We start from the raw sequence: 15,749 nt of genomic DNA on the forward strand, positions 1-15,749 counted from the left end.
TTGCTGGAGCCATCTTGTCCTGTTTCTTTATGTGATTTGATACTGACTGTTGTCTCTGAGGCATCAAGAAGTTATTATATCTATTTATTTATTTATTGTATATTTGTTTACTGATTCCTGAATTTTTGTTTTGTTTTGATATGTCCAAGAAGGCTGGGCATGTGTGCTACTTTGGTCATTAATCTGGCTCCGTTGAAGCTCTCACCTCCTGTTTCCAGGTGGGCCGAGCAGCTACTAGGTGTGTAAGCCCAGGATTCTGTTCAGTGTTCTAGTAGGGCTACTGAGGATGTAGGTGACATTTTTGGTGAGGTGATGTAACTATCCTGATGCCCATCTGGCCATGAGTGCAGGGGGTGTTCTCCCTAGTCATTAGGTTGGGTGTTGTGTGTGTGCTCTGCTGCTTCCCAGATGGTCGGGGCGAAATTGCCTAGGTTGTCAGTCACCGAGTGTGCAGTGCAGAGACCCTCACTTACAGTCTTGGGTGGGCAGGGCTGCATGGGGGTGTTTGGAGCAGGCACAGGTCTTGGTTGCAGTGGGGGGGCGATGCAGGTGGCAAGGGAGGGGGCTGTTGGCTGCCCCCGGATGCCAGGATGGAGGGTGTGCCCGTGTCTGCTACAGTACATAGTGGAGGGCGGGTAGTGCAGGTGGTCCTTGGATTCCCAGTGCGGTTGGCTGGAGGGATTGAAGGGCGCCACTGGTTCTCAGGCCCCCATTATGGGTGGCTGGATGGAGTGGGTGATACCACTGGCCCTCAAGCCCCCTGTGTGGGTGGTTGAGGCCCCTTCTTGGGGGAGGTGGTGAATTCTACAGATCTGCAGCTCCTGCTTGGCTGCTGTGAGAGGGCTTCAATTGGGCACCCTGCCCATCTTGACCTAATAAGAACATGCTGTGCCAGCTCAGCCAGTAATGCACTGGCGCAAGTGATGGGAGGGGCTGAAGGTGCTGTAGGTATGTGGACCACCTGTGCCAGTGGCTGAGCGTAGGGGCGTGTGCTTCATACCAGTCAATAGCCACCAGCTTAAGGGGTGGGGCAGTGTCGAATGCCACAGATCAGCAGCTCCCACTTGACTGCTGCAGGTGAAAATGGGCTTCAGCTGAAACTCCACCTGCTTTTCCTAATAAGGACATGCTGTGCTGGGTCAGTCAACAAGGCACTGGTGTGGGTGATTGGCAGGGGTGAAGGGTGCTGCAAGTCCATGGAACCCCTGCAGCAGTGGCTGGGCTAAGGGGCAGGTGCCTCAGACTGGGCCGAGAGCTACAGGCTTATGGGACAGAGCAGTGTCAAATGTCACAGATCTGCAGCTCCCACTTGGCTGCTGTGGGTGAAAATGGGCTTCAGCTGAGAACTATGCCTGCCTTATGCCAGTGTGGACATGCTTTGGTGGCTCAATCAGCAAGACACTGGTGTGGGTGATCAGAAGGGGTGGAGGGCACTGCAAGCCTGTGGACCCCTTGTGCCAGTGGCTGGACAAAGGGGCAGGCATCTCAGACTGGGGCCTTGAGTTCCGGCTTAGGAGGCGTGGTGGTATTGAATGCCGCTAGTCTGATGTCAGAACAGGGAGAGGATGGATGAGGAGAAGGGCGTACTTGAACCAGGGTGGTGGCAGAAAGGATAGAGATACAAAAATAATAATAATAATCCACCCAAGCCCACTGCTGTTGAGTCAATTCTGACTCATAGTGACCCTATAGGACAGAGTAGAACTGCCCCATAGGGTTTCCAAGGAGCAGTCGATGGATTCGAACTGCTGACCTTTTGGTTAGCAGCTGTGCTCTTCACTTCTGTGCTACCAGGGTTCCATACGTATTACACATTGGTAAATATTATTCTTGTTAAGTGCCGTTGAGTCAATTTCGACTCATAGTGACCCTATGTGACAGAGTAGAACTGCCCCATAGAGTTTTCTAGGCTGTAATCTTTCTCCCATGGAGCCACCAGGCGGGTTTGAACTGCCAGCCTTTAGGTTAGCAGCCAAGTGCTTAACTTTTTCACCATCAGGACTCCTTAGGTAAATATTACACATAGATAAATTACATATATTATATAATTACGTTTATATTTACATAATTATATACAAAACCTCTCAAACAAAATAAACAGTGAAGATATGATCAGACCATGAAGTCCACACTTACGTATTGCATCATGAGTGGGTAGAAGAGCTCTAATTTAGGGTTTTATTTGCCATGGGACCCTGAGCTAGTCACTCCCCTCAATCCCCTGCAGGCTTTTTACCCTTACTCCTGGGTTGTGACCCCAGGTGCCAAGGATAGGCCCAAAGGCACTTTCTTAATGTTTACTGATTTCCATTAATATTGCCAAGGGATTATGGATGCATTAATCGAGTTCCCTAGAAGCAGATCCTGAGATGAAGATTCGCAAGCAACTGGTTCATTAAGTGTTTCAGGAAGAAATAGGTGAGGGAGATGGGAAGCAATGTAGGGAAGACGAAGAAGTCAAGCTGAGATTGCAGGCAAATTCCCATCCTCAGCTTGAATCTTGAGGGGTGCTCTGGAATGCCAATTACACCTCAGAGTTGTCCAGTTTGAGTCAGGGAAACTGCTTTTTCATACTTATGCACTAACCAGTTATTGGGGCCAAGGAAAATGCTCTGGAGAAAGTGGCAGATGCAAGCCCTTAGAACACCTCATAGGAACTCAGGGTGGGCACAGGACGACAGTGGGAAATGGGCAGAACTGCAATAACTGCCCTTACAATTACCACTTCCAAAGGAGGACTTGCAGTAACCTGTGCTATCTCAGGTCTGAGCCCATTTTATTTCCCCAACTTCTCAAAATCCAAATAAAGCCATATGTATAGGCTGAGAACATTCTGCAGAAACCAGCATCCCAGCTGCTGGCATTGGCTAGTGATGGGATTCAGCAAAATATCACAGAACAAGCTCCCCCGGTAGATTGTCCTCTCAGCAAGGATGCTTGTTACTGCTCGGTTTGAAAATTGTGCTAGAATCAAGGGACACAAATGTAATGAAGAGAAATGATCCCTGCCTGAGGGGAGCCCAAAGTAGTGGATAATCTTTCAAATGGAAAATCTTGCTTGATTTTTCACCAAATCATAAAGAATACCTCTTCCCAATTAAATGCGCTTCTCCCTTGAACTGTAGAAGATCAGCAACAATACTTGTCAAAACATCACACCATATTAGATTACAAGGAGATACCACCACATGAGGAATCAACAAGAAGAAAAATGAAACTACGAGAAAGTATAATACTAGTTCTAATACCTAGCATGTGTGGAAGACATATGGTCATCAAGTTTCAGAAAATCTAAGTTAATGGATTAATCCGTGGTCTCCAGGGAAAGGCAACAATATCTGCCACTGCCCAGGTATTGTCACAAAATCTAAGTGGTAATTTGATAGAAATTAAATATATGCTAGAGCCATTATTTTAAATTCATTATGTAATTGCAAGTAGTTTTAACTCACTTGATATGAGATGTTATTTCAAAGTAATGAAACTGATTATCAAATGTTCCTTGGGAAATCATATTAATATCATATCTAATACCTGGCCAGAACTGCAAGACTTGAGAAAGTCAAGCTACACAATAGCACTGCTTTCAAAGCCACTCACCCCATTAGTTTATAGAGAGTCACCACCTCTTCAAGAAATAAAGAGGATCAGTGGAGAGTGCTAACAACACACTAGGCACTGCCTCAAGCATTTTACATTAGCTCATTTAACCTTCATAACAGCTCTATCCTTGCAAGAGATCCCATTATTACCCCACTTTACACATAAGCAATCTAACACTTCCAGGGGTTAAGAACTTGCCTAAGATCACAGAATTATTAAGCAGCAGAACTGAACTCTGAGTCTCTCTGAGTGCAAAGGCCGTATTTTAAATACCACACTATGGTGGCAACTGTTCAAAACCAGGCAACACTGAAAATGAACCAAATGGTTCCTGGCATCTTTATGGTTTATCCATGTCACAGTAGAATCACACTTTTCAGCTTATTCAAATCCGAGGTTCTGTCTCTATAACTATGGTTTAGATTGAGATCATTTTTCTTCACTGCACACGTAACACTATTTTCTAAAATTAACAACCAACCCCACAAGCTAATAATGAAAAATTATATACGTGTGTGTGTGTGTGTGTGTGTATGTGTGTACACATATTACACATCAGGTTATTAGCCATCAGTCATCACTTTAGTTATGGAAAGAGGTTAATTATTTCAATCTTACCACTTAGTATTCTAGGCTACCTAGTGCCTCTTGATATTTTTACAATTTCTTGGAAATTTTCCTCATACATAATTAATTCATTTGATGATTTTCCCTTTAAAAATTATATTGTTTGCAATATCCACTGATTAAAAATTACTGATCATTGTGATTGACTACCAGATTGAAGTGCATCTTTAGAAATATACTTTGCCACATGTTATCATTAGCAAGAAAGGGACAGAGAAAAAGAGAATAAAAAACAATGGAAGGAAGCTTTGAAATGTACCTCTACTAAATTTTTTGGAAGTGTTTTTGTTGTTGGTTGTGTGTTAGTGTGTGTGTTTAAAATCATTTCAGATTCAAGAACTGTTCCTATAAATATTTCTTTATTGATGCAAGAATTAAAAAATGATTTAAGAATTGTGTATTATGATAGATAATGCACTCCAAATTTCAGCTCTCAAGAGACTACAAAATTCTTATTAGCATAGCTTGACATAGTAATGTATCAGAAGTCTTTCTAGCAATATTCCCTAGAAATTACCAAATTAAATAATTCAATCAAATGCTTCTGAAACATCTACTACCTACAAGACCTAACTGCATGTCAATTCTAAATAGCATCAGATTTAGAAATGAAAAGTGCCAATGACAAATGTGTGTTCCAGAAAAGAAATCCCAAAGGAATTTGAAGAAGTTGAGTACATAGAAAAGCATTTGCTGAATATACAAAAGAGGCATGAAGATAAAATAGAATTACATTTTAATTTTTAACAGATTAAAGAGGAAAATAAATATATATTTATTTAAAAGAGAAAGTCACCAAATGTCAAGGCCTAATTTTTTGTCCCAGAAATCTTAAAAATAACTTAAATAGTGTATTTCTTACTTGCTGTTGATGAGCACTTCAGACTGCCGATTATTCACTTGATTATCACTCTTGTGACGAAACTGAAAAATCAAAGTGTTTATGAGAAAATATTCAAATCAGTTTTTGTCAGCACAAATAGCAACACAGGAAGTACTTTGAGTTCATTCCTTTGGACAATATTGCCATCAGTCCAAGATGAGCATGGCTTATACTCACCTTGAACCCAGCTCCATGTGTTCTAAACCTGACCAAACCATTCTTGTTAAACCTCATTCTGAATGCCGCCAATGGAACAAGTCTAGCCACATTTCTTCCAATTCCCACACATTTTTAGTTGCTTCTAAGAAGGTAATATGCTTCTGGCTCTACCACATGGTTCCAGAGGGAACCATACATTAATTTTGATGTCTTCAACAAGGACGGGGACATCCATTTCTCTCACATATGTACTCAATATTTTATTGGAACATCATTCATTCTGCTTTACGGATTTCTTTGAAGTCAAGAAATTACTTGTAACAACATGTATTTTTATTCCCCATAAGTTCTAATTGTTAACAGTGATCTTATGAAATACTAAGCATTTAAAACAAAAAATCAAAATACAATGCTGAAGCACATTTGGTGTGGATTTGTATTTTTACACCTAATTGATCATATTGCTTATTGTATACTTCCAGTAATGTAAACATCTTATATTGCTTCGAAGAATCTAAATAGTATGAGCCCTCTACTAGACTCATAAATTAGCAGCCATTCAAATAAGATTTTGTACATGAGCTGTCAAAATCAGATAGTAATAGGTTAAAGTAGAAGTAAGGTGTTATTTCAGCTAGCTGATCTAAATACACAGATGAACGGGAGGTAGTATCAGGAGACCTGAAGCTTTGATTGCACAGGTTGTAATCATCAGGACAATGCCTTTTCCTTTTTTTTTAAATTTAGAATGTTGTCTCAATATCACATGCATAAAGTGCTTCAACCAGCTCTCCCCATTTTCTGCACCTTCTCAAACCCATTCCAATCTTTCTATTATCCTATGCCTGGTACAAAGCAGCCTTATCGATTGCTAATCGAAAGGTCAGCAGTTCAAACCCACTGGCTGCTCTGTGGGAGAAAGATCTGACGATCTGTTTCTTAAAGATTACAGCCTAGGAAACCCTGTGGGGGCAGTTCTACTCTGTCCTACAGGGTCGCTATGAGAGTCAGAATTGACTCAATAGCACACAACAACAGCAACTTGCCTGGTACATACAATCACACAGAATGCCAGGTCTGAATCAATGGATATGACCAGGAAAACAAAGATTTTTACCATTTGTTAACATCAAAATAGTTTATAATATCGGTTGAGGAGTAAATTAAATCGGCTGTCTCATTAACATGCAAACTTCTCCGCACCAAATAGAACAAGAGGAATGGAAACATTATTTTATCTGAGTGCGTGATTTGGTGGGGTTGCTAGATATTCTCTGTTCCTCCATATCTACACTCCATCCTTCTCCATTCGGTGCCCTGAGAAGGTGATCTGTGTGGTCTTTGTCCTCTGGCTTCTCGTTGGGCTTGGCCAATAAGTGGTATTGGCAAAAAATCAGAAGGCCAGAAGAGAGTGAAGTAGGGTGTTTATTACCTGGATTCCTTCAAGCTAGGTTAGCAGCAGCTGCTTCCTCTACAGAAAGCCCCAGTTGGTGTTGAACAGCCCTTGATTAGAGCTCCAGGTCTGGTAACTGTTTTCTCCCTTTCTCCTTCAGGCCCAGAAGCAGTAATGACACCCATATTTCTATCCCAGAAGCTTCACCATCCTTTCTTGCCCACACTTTTTGTAAATGGTCCCCTCACTATTAAACTCTCTACAGTTTTCCCCCATTTCTGAGTGACATGTTTCTTGCCAGTTCTCTGCCTGGTGAAGATGGCTGGTATATTGAATGGGCGCTTATCATGACAAAAATTAAAGCATACCCAAGCATTAACTTGGAGCAGCAGAGACAAAAGGAGGCTTATGCGTTTAGTCATAGCTGTACCTAACCGAAAAATAGTCCTTGAAATTGACCTGCAGGACATTACAGAAAAGGACCAACAAGCTCATCCCCTAAAAGCTGAGCAGCCCACTAACTGGGTCTCAAGGCGAGACCACTCATACTTTTGCACAGGCTTTGCCAAGAGGTCTTGGTATTGGAGCAGATAGAGTATGGAAGAGCTAGAAATGGTAGTCACAGATCCAGGCTGTCTCTCTTTGTCAATTCCTACTCTAGAAATAGATATGAGGTCTTAGAGGGGAACTGCTCCGGGGCAGGAAAGGAGCAGAGGACTAGCATTTATTGTACCCACTGTGAGCCAGGCTCTGTGCCAGGTGTTTTACACATCATCCTACATTTTCCTAATGATACTGCTGATATTATTGGACAAAGGAAGGTTCAGAGAAATTAAGTGGCTTGCCTCATGCTGCAGTGCTAGTATATAGTGGGATAAGGTGTCTTTCTCCAAATCCCATATTATCTCTACCATTTTATTCTTGTTGAAATATGACTATAATAAATAAGACCTTCAAAGCCAAAATGAAAGAACCAATGCATCTAAATGAGTACTGTCTTCTTGAAAGATCAGATGACATGGAGAAGCCACAGATTTACTCCAAATATGTCACCACTCAAATCGTTGAAATTTTCTCTCCTAGAATTACCTTTGAAGCCCATAGCCCATTTTTTGCAATATCTGTCATCCTTAGAGGATGGAACTCTTTATTCTTTGAAAGGGCATGAAGGGTATAGTATGTTTAGAAATATATAAAAGCTACTCTTAGAAACCAGTTTTCTGGTTTAGAGTAAGGTTTGTGATTGAGCTGAGAAATAGCTTTTGTTTCAAAAAGTGGGTGAACACGAAGTTGTGAGAATTGGCTTTCTTCTGTATCTTGTAAACTGACCATAAAGGCAATTCTATAAAAGGAGCTCCCAAAGTACCTCGAATAATGGCAACCTCACAGAGATGGGTAGATTCCAGGAACATCCAACTTTAAAGCAGCATTATACATCAGTGTGGATAAGATCTGGTGTTTGTTAAAAATCCAGCCTCATGATGCAACTATATACTGTCTACAAGAAGCCTACTTTAAACAAAAGATGCAGATAAGTTAAAAATAGACAACAGGAAATATGAGTATGAAGCTCAGAGAAGACACCTGGCCTGGGAATATAGACCTGCAAGTCATTGTCATATAGATAGTTATTGAGGCTAGGGCCCATACGATCACAGAGGGTGAGAATATAACTAGTCTGGATTCTGAATGTTTGGTTTTCCCAAGACTGTGTTTTAAATCTGAATGCCCTCTTTTGGGGTATACAGGCTTCAGAACTCCCTATTCTCTTATATTTCATTTATTTATATTAGTGCCTGAGATTTAAAGGCATTCAATTTTGTTACACCTGGTATAATGAGCAGAGTATATGAGAGTGCCTAATAGCTATCAGGAGCCCTGGTGGCACAGTGGTTAAGCGTTGAGGCTGCTAACCAAAAGGTTGGAAGTTGGAATCCATCAGCTGCTCCTGGGAAACCCTGTGGGGCAGTTCTACTCTGTCCTATAGGGTTGCTATGAGTCAGAATGGACTCAAAGGCAATGGGTTTGGTTTAATAGCTACCAACTCCCAAACTTTAGACAAAGACTTATATAGGATAAACAATAATTCACTGGGTATCTTAGTTATCTAGTGCTGCCATGACAGAAATATGACAAGTGGAGGCTTCAACAAACAGAAGTTTATTCTCTCACAGTCTAGGAGGCTAGAAGTCTGAATTCAGGGTGCCAGCTCCAGGGGAAGCCTTTCTGTCTCTGATGGCTCTCAAGGAAGGTCCTTGTAATCAATCTTTCCTTGGACAAGGAGCTTCTTAGCACAGGGACCCTGGGTCCAAAAAACACTGTGATGGTTAAGATTGTATGTCAACTTGGCTGGGCCATGATTCTCAGTGTTTATATGTGATCACTCCCATGACTGAATCTGCTTTGAATAGCCAATCAGCTGAAAGGCAGTTTCCTTGGGGGTGTGGCCTGCATCTGAATATAAGCAGACATTCTGGCTTTTTGCTTGCTCTGGATCCTGTGGCTGCCTCCTGTTCATCTGACCTCTGGTTCTTGGGACTTGAGCTATCAGCTTATCTGCTGATCTTTGGATTCGTTGATCTTCACAGCCTCTGAGCAGAGCCCTGCTCTCCAACCTACTAATCTTGGGTTCACCAGCCCCTGCAGCTATGTGAATCAGGAGAAACCTTGTGGTCTTGCCTGCCAGTCTTGGGATTTGTTGATATTCACAGCCTGCGAGCAAGAGCCCTGCTTTCCAACCTGCAGATCTTGGGTTTGTCAGCCCCTAAGGCTACATAAATAGGGAGAAGCCTCTATCCTAATCCACAGACTTGGGACTTTCCAACCTTTACAATCACATGAGCTGTTTCTTTGATATAAATCTCTCTATATACATATTTATACACATTACTGGCGTTGCTTCTCTAGAGAACCCAGCCTAAAAGAGATCATAAGCAAATCATTAGCTCTTTATGGGCTTTAATTTCCTTATCTGTAAAATGAAGGAGTGAGACTAGTTATTAAAGACCTCTTGCTTTTAGCTTAAACATACCTGGATTAATCATCAAACAAATAGTAAAAGAGTTTTATGGTATTGACCAAAAGAGCTTCCTTCAAAAACTGCTAGTAAATCTCCATTTTCTATTACTAAGAAGCCACAATTTAAATTGAGACCTCAACAACGCTCAAGAGCAAATACTCACATAGTCATCTGTGGCATCTTTGACAGCTGTCATGGTTATTACCAGGACCAAAGGGACAATGGTGGTAAACCACGTCAAGGAAGAGATTTCTGGAATCAGCTGAAATAAACATTTTAAATAGTTTAGGGCTTTTAAAGTTATGATATATCTTCCATGTTCTGTCATTTAATTTTATAAGACTTGGCAGAAATTAATGGGGCTATATTTAGTCACTTGTTCAAATGTAGAATGACTTTCAATAACGCAAGTGTTTGCATTCACCTAAAAGACATGCAGAATAGAAACGTGATTGAACCAGTTTTCAGACCACTAACAAAAAATGAAATTTTTATAGCAAATTGAGAAACAAGCTTCTTACACTCTTTCACAGATGATGATGTTAAACATCCTTTGCCTCTCTCAGCATGTCATCTCAACTTCTAACAATTTTACCAACTCTTCTTACCAACTTCAAAAGACAGATTCTTTGAAAATCTAACTTATACCAAGCATGTGCTAGGTACTTTCCTTATATTATATAATTTGATCCTCAGAAATTCCTTGAGTGAGATTTTGTACCAGAATTGTTTTATACAAACCCACAGGGTTTTTATTCCATGTAAATAGCAGCCCCCGTGCACAACATAGAACACACTTTGAATGGTGCCTCGGAGTCAGGAATTATTTCAGGCCTGGGTATCATTTTCCCATTTTATAAATGAAATACATGAGAGGTTAAGCAACTTGGCCCAGAACATACACTGTTAAAATTTGAACACAGGTTTGTTTGACTTCTAAACCTATTCCCTTGCACCTGTACCTCCAAAGCCACCCATCCAAGAGAGACATAGTGACAGTTGACAAAACTCTCTTAAATAGGTGTTTTTCAAAGGGGGTTCAAGAATAAATTTGTGTGAGGTAGAGATGGTCAGTGTATGGAGATCAGGCCCTACCAAAACAGCTCTCATCTAAATCAATTTTATATAATAGCTTTCACATAAGATTAAAAAAAAAAAAAATCAACTCATAAGCCTCTGAGGTAGCAGCAAAAACATGGCTGGTTGGAAGAAGAGCCGAATTCTAGTCCTGGTTACATCATTAGCTTGTGATGAAAACTTCATGCATCACCTAATCTCTCTGAGTCTAATTTATTTATCATAAAGAAAGGAATTTGGATGAAAGCATCCCAAAGGTCCCTTCCTGACATAAACATCTATGAACAAGAGCCTTTGACCATAAATAAGAAATCCATTAGAGGGATGAACTCAAAATTCTGGAATGATGTGAAGGGCTACATTAGGAAACCAAAAGCAATTTCATGGGGGGAGAAGGGGAAGAAATTTTGGATTCTAGGAGTCTTTAATAATAGTGAGATGTGTATTCATTGTTTTTCTGTCTATTCAACATTCAGTTCTTATCAAATATACTCATATTTTCCTTAGAAAACCACCTCTCCTTTACTTTCTGTTCATGTAATTTTGGTGGTCTGATCCATCCCTGCTCCAGGTTTAAAAATGTGATCTAGGTCAAGCCAATCACTGCATTAATACACAATGATTAGTTCAGGGATTAGGGTGTGACTCAGCATTGTCTAATCAGAGCTAAACCCAGAACTACTGCTGGAGTGATATTTTCTATCTCTCTCTCTCCGTGTGTGTGTGTGTGTGTGTGTGTGTGTGTGTTTCTATCTCTCTTTCTCTCTTTCATGTTGGAGTTGGAGCTGGAAAGATAAAAGTCTGAAGCTGCCAAGGACCACCAGGAAGAAGGGGCCTTCCTGTAAGTGGAACCAATAGGAAGGAAAGCAGCAAAGAGCAGGCACATTCTGAAGACATAGTTTGCCCATGAATCCAGCCATATCTGAAACCAAATATGCCCCTAAATATATTCACTTTTTGCTTAATTTAGGCTTCTGGCATTTACAGTCAAAAGATTCTTAATTAATTACTCAGTTAAAGAAAAAATAGTACTCAAAGCTATTAATCTAGACTGCACATATCTAACCAATTTTCTCATCTCCTACAATTAATATAGAGCCCAGCACATTCTGAATTTACCAGTTTGGTTGAATTAAATTACTCTGTAAAATAGATACTAGGTAAATAACTGGTAACACAAAGTGTGTGTGTGCGTGCACGTGTGCTCGTGTGTGGGCTTTAATTTATATTTATGCCTTTTTCTTTCCCAAAATATCACTAAAAGCTAAAATTTCATTTAAGCCCAAATTTTAGTCACATGGGGTAAAAAAGAAAGATTATTAAACACAAATTAACCACTCAGAAAACTATAAAAATAATCACCCTACAGTGCGATAACATATAGCATACTTTATTTTGCATATACATAAAATGTGTCATTGTTCTTAGATGAAAATGAAGTTTGCCAAATTAAATTCCATAATCCTCTCAGCTGGACTCTGCCTCAATTCTGGCAACGTGCACTGTCTATGTAAGAGGAGACAAAGAAAGGGGGAGGCTATAAACCGTCATTATTGGGCTCTGGTTTGGTCCAAAAAAGGTGCAAGGCTGCATTTTAAAATGATCTCAGTGTTTAAAATGATGACTGCGTTAGCTTCTACCCATTCCTATCCCTCTCACATTTGTCAAGAGAAACAACAATAATAACCTTCAAAACCTGAAAAAGGATGGTTTACCCAATCATGAGCATTTAAGCTAAGTAAATTAACTTACTTTTTCAAATTATATGATACTTGTAGCAAACAGATGATGAAGAAATACCATGTAATTAAGAAATTACCTGTAAAATCAGAAGGAAAAGGAAATAGGCATTTGCCACTCTTTGGAACTGTTCAAATAAATTAATTGGCAAGAAGGTGAGAATGTTGTACTTGGATGTGTGGATGCGATTATCCTGAAAAAGAAAGAGCATCGTGTTAGTTTGGGGCAAGGCATTGCTCTTTATCAGAAATAGCCCTAAAACTTACAAGGCTGAATATGAGTTGTGCCAGAGCAAGAAAGTCAAGGCACTTATGGAGGAAATTTAAAATTCTGTGTAACACAACGCCCTTGTTTTCCCCAAGGTGGCATGCTCTTGTTACTAGCAGAAGTTACTGTTCAGTGCCACAAAATCACTCACGACCAAAAATATATCAGCTACAAAGGTCTGCCTCTGAGATAGTCAATGTCTGTGTTTCAAAGACTTATGCATTCACTGATTTGGCAGTTATTGCTTGAGCCCTCACTGTATGCAGGCACTGAGCTGTGTGCTGGGGCGGATGAGACTGGAAGGCATTTCAGGGATCATGTGGTCTATCTTCCTGAAGCATGACCCCTCTAGATGAGTGCAACAAGCAGCCCCCAGGCCTGTAACTGAAGGTGTCATGTGATGGGAAGCTGACTGCCTTGCAACACAGCCCACTCCTATTTCAAAATGGGCATTGCTAGAAAGGTCTTTATTACGAGAAATCCAAAAGTGCCTCCCTGTAACTTCCTCCCTTGTGCTGAATTCCATCCCTAGGGCCCCTGGGACCAAGTTTAAGTGCTTTCCATGTTGACACCCTTCAAATATTTGAAGACTACTTATAGGACTCCCCTAAATCTTCTCCCAAGTCCCTCAGCCATTCTACATGACTTATTTTATAGACGTTTCTTCCGGGTCATGTTCCATCTCAACTTCTATTCACCTCTCTTAAAACATGATGCCCAGAACAAAGCACAAATTGGAGATCTGGTTTGACAAGCCCAAGTACAATTGGAGTTTTGAAGTTCTGTGTTCTGGACTATTGTATAAATGTGTCCTAACTTTGGAGCCATGGTGGTACAGTGGTTGAGAGCTTGGCTGCTAATCAAAAGGTCAGCAGTTCAAATCCACCAGCCACTTCTTGGAAACACTATGGGGCAGTTCTACCCTGCCCTACAGGGTTGCTATGAGTCAGAATTGACTCAATGACGATGGCTTTTTTTTTTTTTTAACATTTCATTAGCTTTTTTGGCAACCATAACTCACTGTTTATTGATACAGAGTTTTGATCAAGTAAAATCCCTAGGTCATTTCTATATAAAACACTAATAAATCAGGTCTTCTTCTTCAGAAACCTTTACAGTTGATTTTTTAAAATATTAATGTAGAGTTTCTTTCATATATTCTTACTATACCAGTCTAAGGAAAACAATATTTTTTAATATTTTATGTACTCTCGAAAGTTTTTAATATTAACAAATTGGAAATGCATATCTTTTATATATTCTTCTGAAGCTGTAGAACAATGCATTAAAAAGGACAGAGATAAAGACAAAAAAAAAAAAGAATCTATGGCAAACTACTAGAGGTCTCTCTATGGATTAATGTTAACCCTTTTTCATATGCCTTATTAACTACTACCCAATCCACTTAATTGTACTTCCATGAGGCTTGTTCACAAGCATAGCATATGAGATTTGAGGTAACAGGTCATGCTAAAATTCAGAATTAACATGCCCAGAGCATTTCTCTCCACTAGTATTTTTTAAATTAGATTAGTTTTTTGTGGGTTGTTTTAAGTGAACCCACACTGGCTCCTAGTAATCACTGCTTCTTTTTTGAGGAAAATACCAGTTATCTGTTAAATAGGCATTTTTAACATTTATCAGGAATCAAAGTTCCCAGCTCTGTGTGGTGAGCTGCGGGAGAGTAAGAAAGGTGTCAAGAGAGGAGATGCCGGTTTAGCTGGTCTGGTGCCCAGTAATGTGCTGAGACTGTTCTGTAAACCGATGGTTAGTATTTTGCTGTGTGCTCCTACTCAAGGAAGGATCCCTGCCGGCACGGTAGTTAAAGTACTCAGCTGCAAACCGAAAGGTCAGCGGTTGGAACCTACCAGCTGCTCTGTGGGAGAAAGATGTGGCAGCCTGCTCCTGTAAAGATGATAGTCTTGGAAACCCAATGGGGCAGTTCTACTCGTCCTATAGTGTCGCTATCAGTTAGAATCGATGGCAATGGGTTTGGTTTTTTGGTTTTTTTTTTTTTTTTTCCTCTACTTAAGAGTTGGGCTGGGAAGGAAAGCTGTGGGAACTGCCAGCACAACATGTTTTTCTAAAGAAGCGGCTTGGGGAAGATAATACAGAAGAGAAAAGGAGAAAAAGCAATTAACTAAAAGGATAACATATTCTTTATTCTGTTTTATACTTTCCTTCCAAACTGAAATTAAAATAGTGATTAAGGTTGCAAAACAAACAGACACATCTTCTGGAACAGTCAAAACCATGGCAGGAATTATAAAGGAAACTCTCTTATAAAATTGAATTTTGTATAAGTAATGAGCCAATTTTGTGGGATAAAGTGATAATGTCAAGTGGCGACTATAATAATTTTCTCCCGTTTGCTTAACTTGACTTATAGCAAAGATTGTGTTTGTTCTACTGACTCTGTTGTGACTTATCTACAGATAATGCAAACCCTCACAGCTTTGACTAGAAACAAGGAACAAGGGCTTTCCCTTCTGGGGTTCTCTGGACCCATCTACTTTTCTTTGTTTTTCAATCAAAAGGAAAAAGCATTTCCATTTCCACTGTCCTATCCAAGCATGTGAGTATGGGTAAGCCCTTAAAGCAGGCACACTAATATTAGGCATTTAGTTGAGCAAGCCTATTGGCTTGCTGTGAAATTTTAGTACAATTCATTCTATAATGCAGCATAGAAGATCTTCACCACTGTCTCAGTCATCTAGTGCTGCTACAACAGAAATACCATAAGTGGATGGTTTTAATGAAGAGAAGTTCATTTCCTCACAGTCAAAGTAGGCTAAAAGTCCAAATTCAGGGCATCAGCTCCAGGGGAAGGCTTTTTCTCTCTGTCGGCCTTCTCTTCGGTGTTCCCCCAGACTAGGAGCTTCTCGGCGCAAGGACCCCAGTCCAAAGGATGCACTCTGCTCCCGGCACTGCTTTCTTGATGGTATGAGGTCCCCAACTCTCTGCTTGCTTCCCTTTCCTTT

The 15,749-nt window shown here is 40.4% G+C and overlaps 1 protein-coding gene across 1 annotated transcript in view; it reads right to left on the minus strand.

Annotated features, from left to right (window-relative positions):
* ATP8B4 (ATPase phospholipid transporting 8B4 (putative)) overlaps positions 1–15,749 on the minus strand; it is a 256,394-nt gene that overhangs the window by 179,054 nt on the left and 61,591 nt on the right. Inside the window, exons 5-7 of the mRNA XM_004386306.2 lie at positions 12,581–12,694; positions 9,848–9,946; positions 5,093–5,154 (exon numbers count right to left, since the gene is read on the minus strand). Coding sequence (XP_004386363.2) covers positions 5,093–5,154; positions 9,848–9,946; positions 12,581–12,694 — 275 coding nt within the window. The remainder of the gene's footprint in view (positions 1–5,092; positions 5,155–9,847; positions 9,947–12,580; positions 12,695–15,749) is intronic.

Source organism: Trichechus manatus, unplaced genomic scaffold (assembly GCF_000243295.1).
Source record: "Trichechus manatus latirostris isolate Lorelei unplaced genomic scaffold, TriManLat1.0 scaffold00161, whole genome shotgun sequence".
Lineage (NCBI taxonomy): Eukaryota > Metazoa > Chordata > Mammalia > Sirenia > Trichechidae > Trichechus > Trichechus manatus.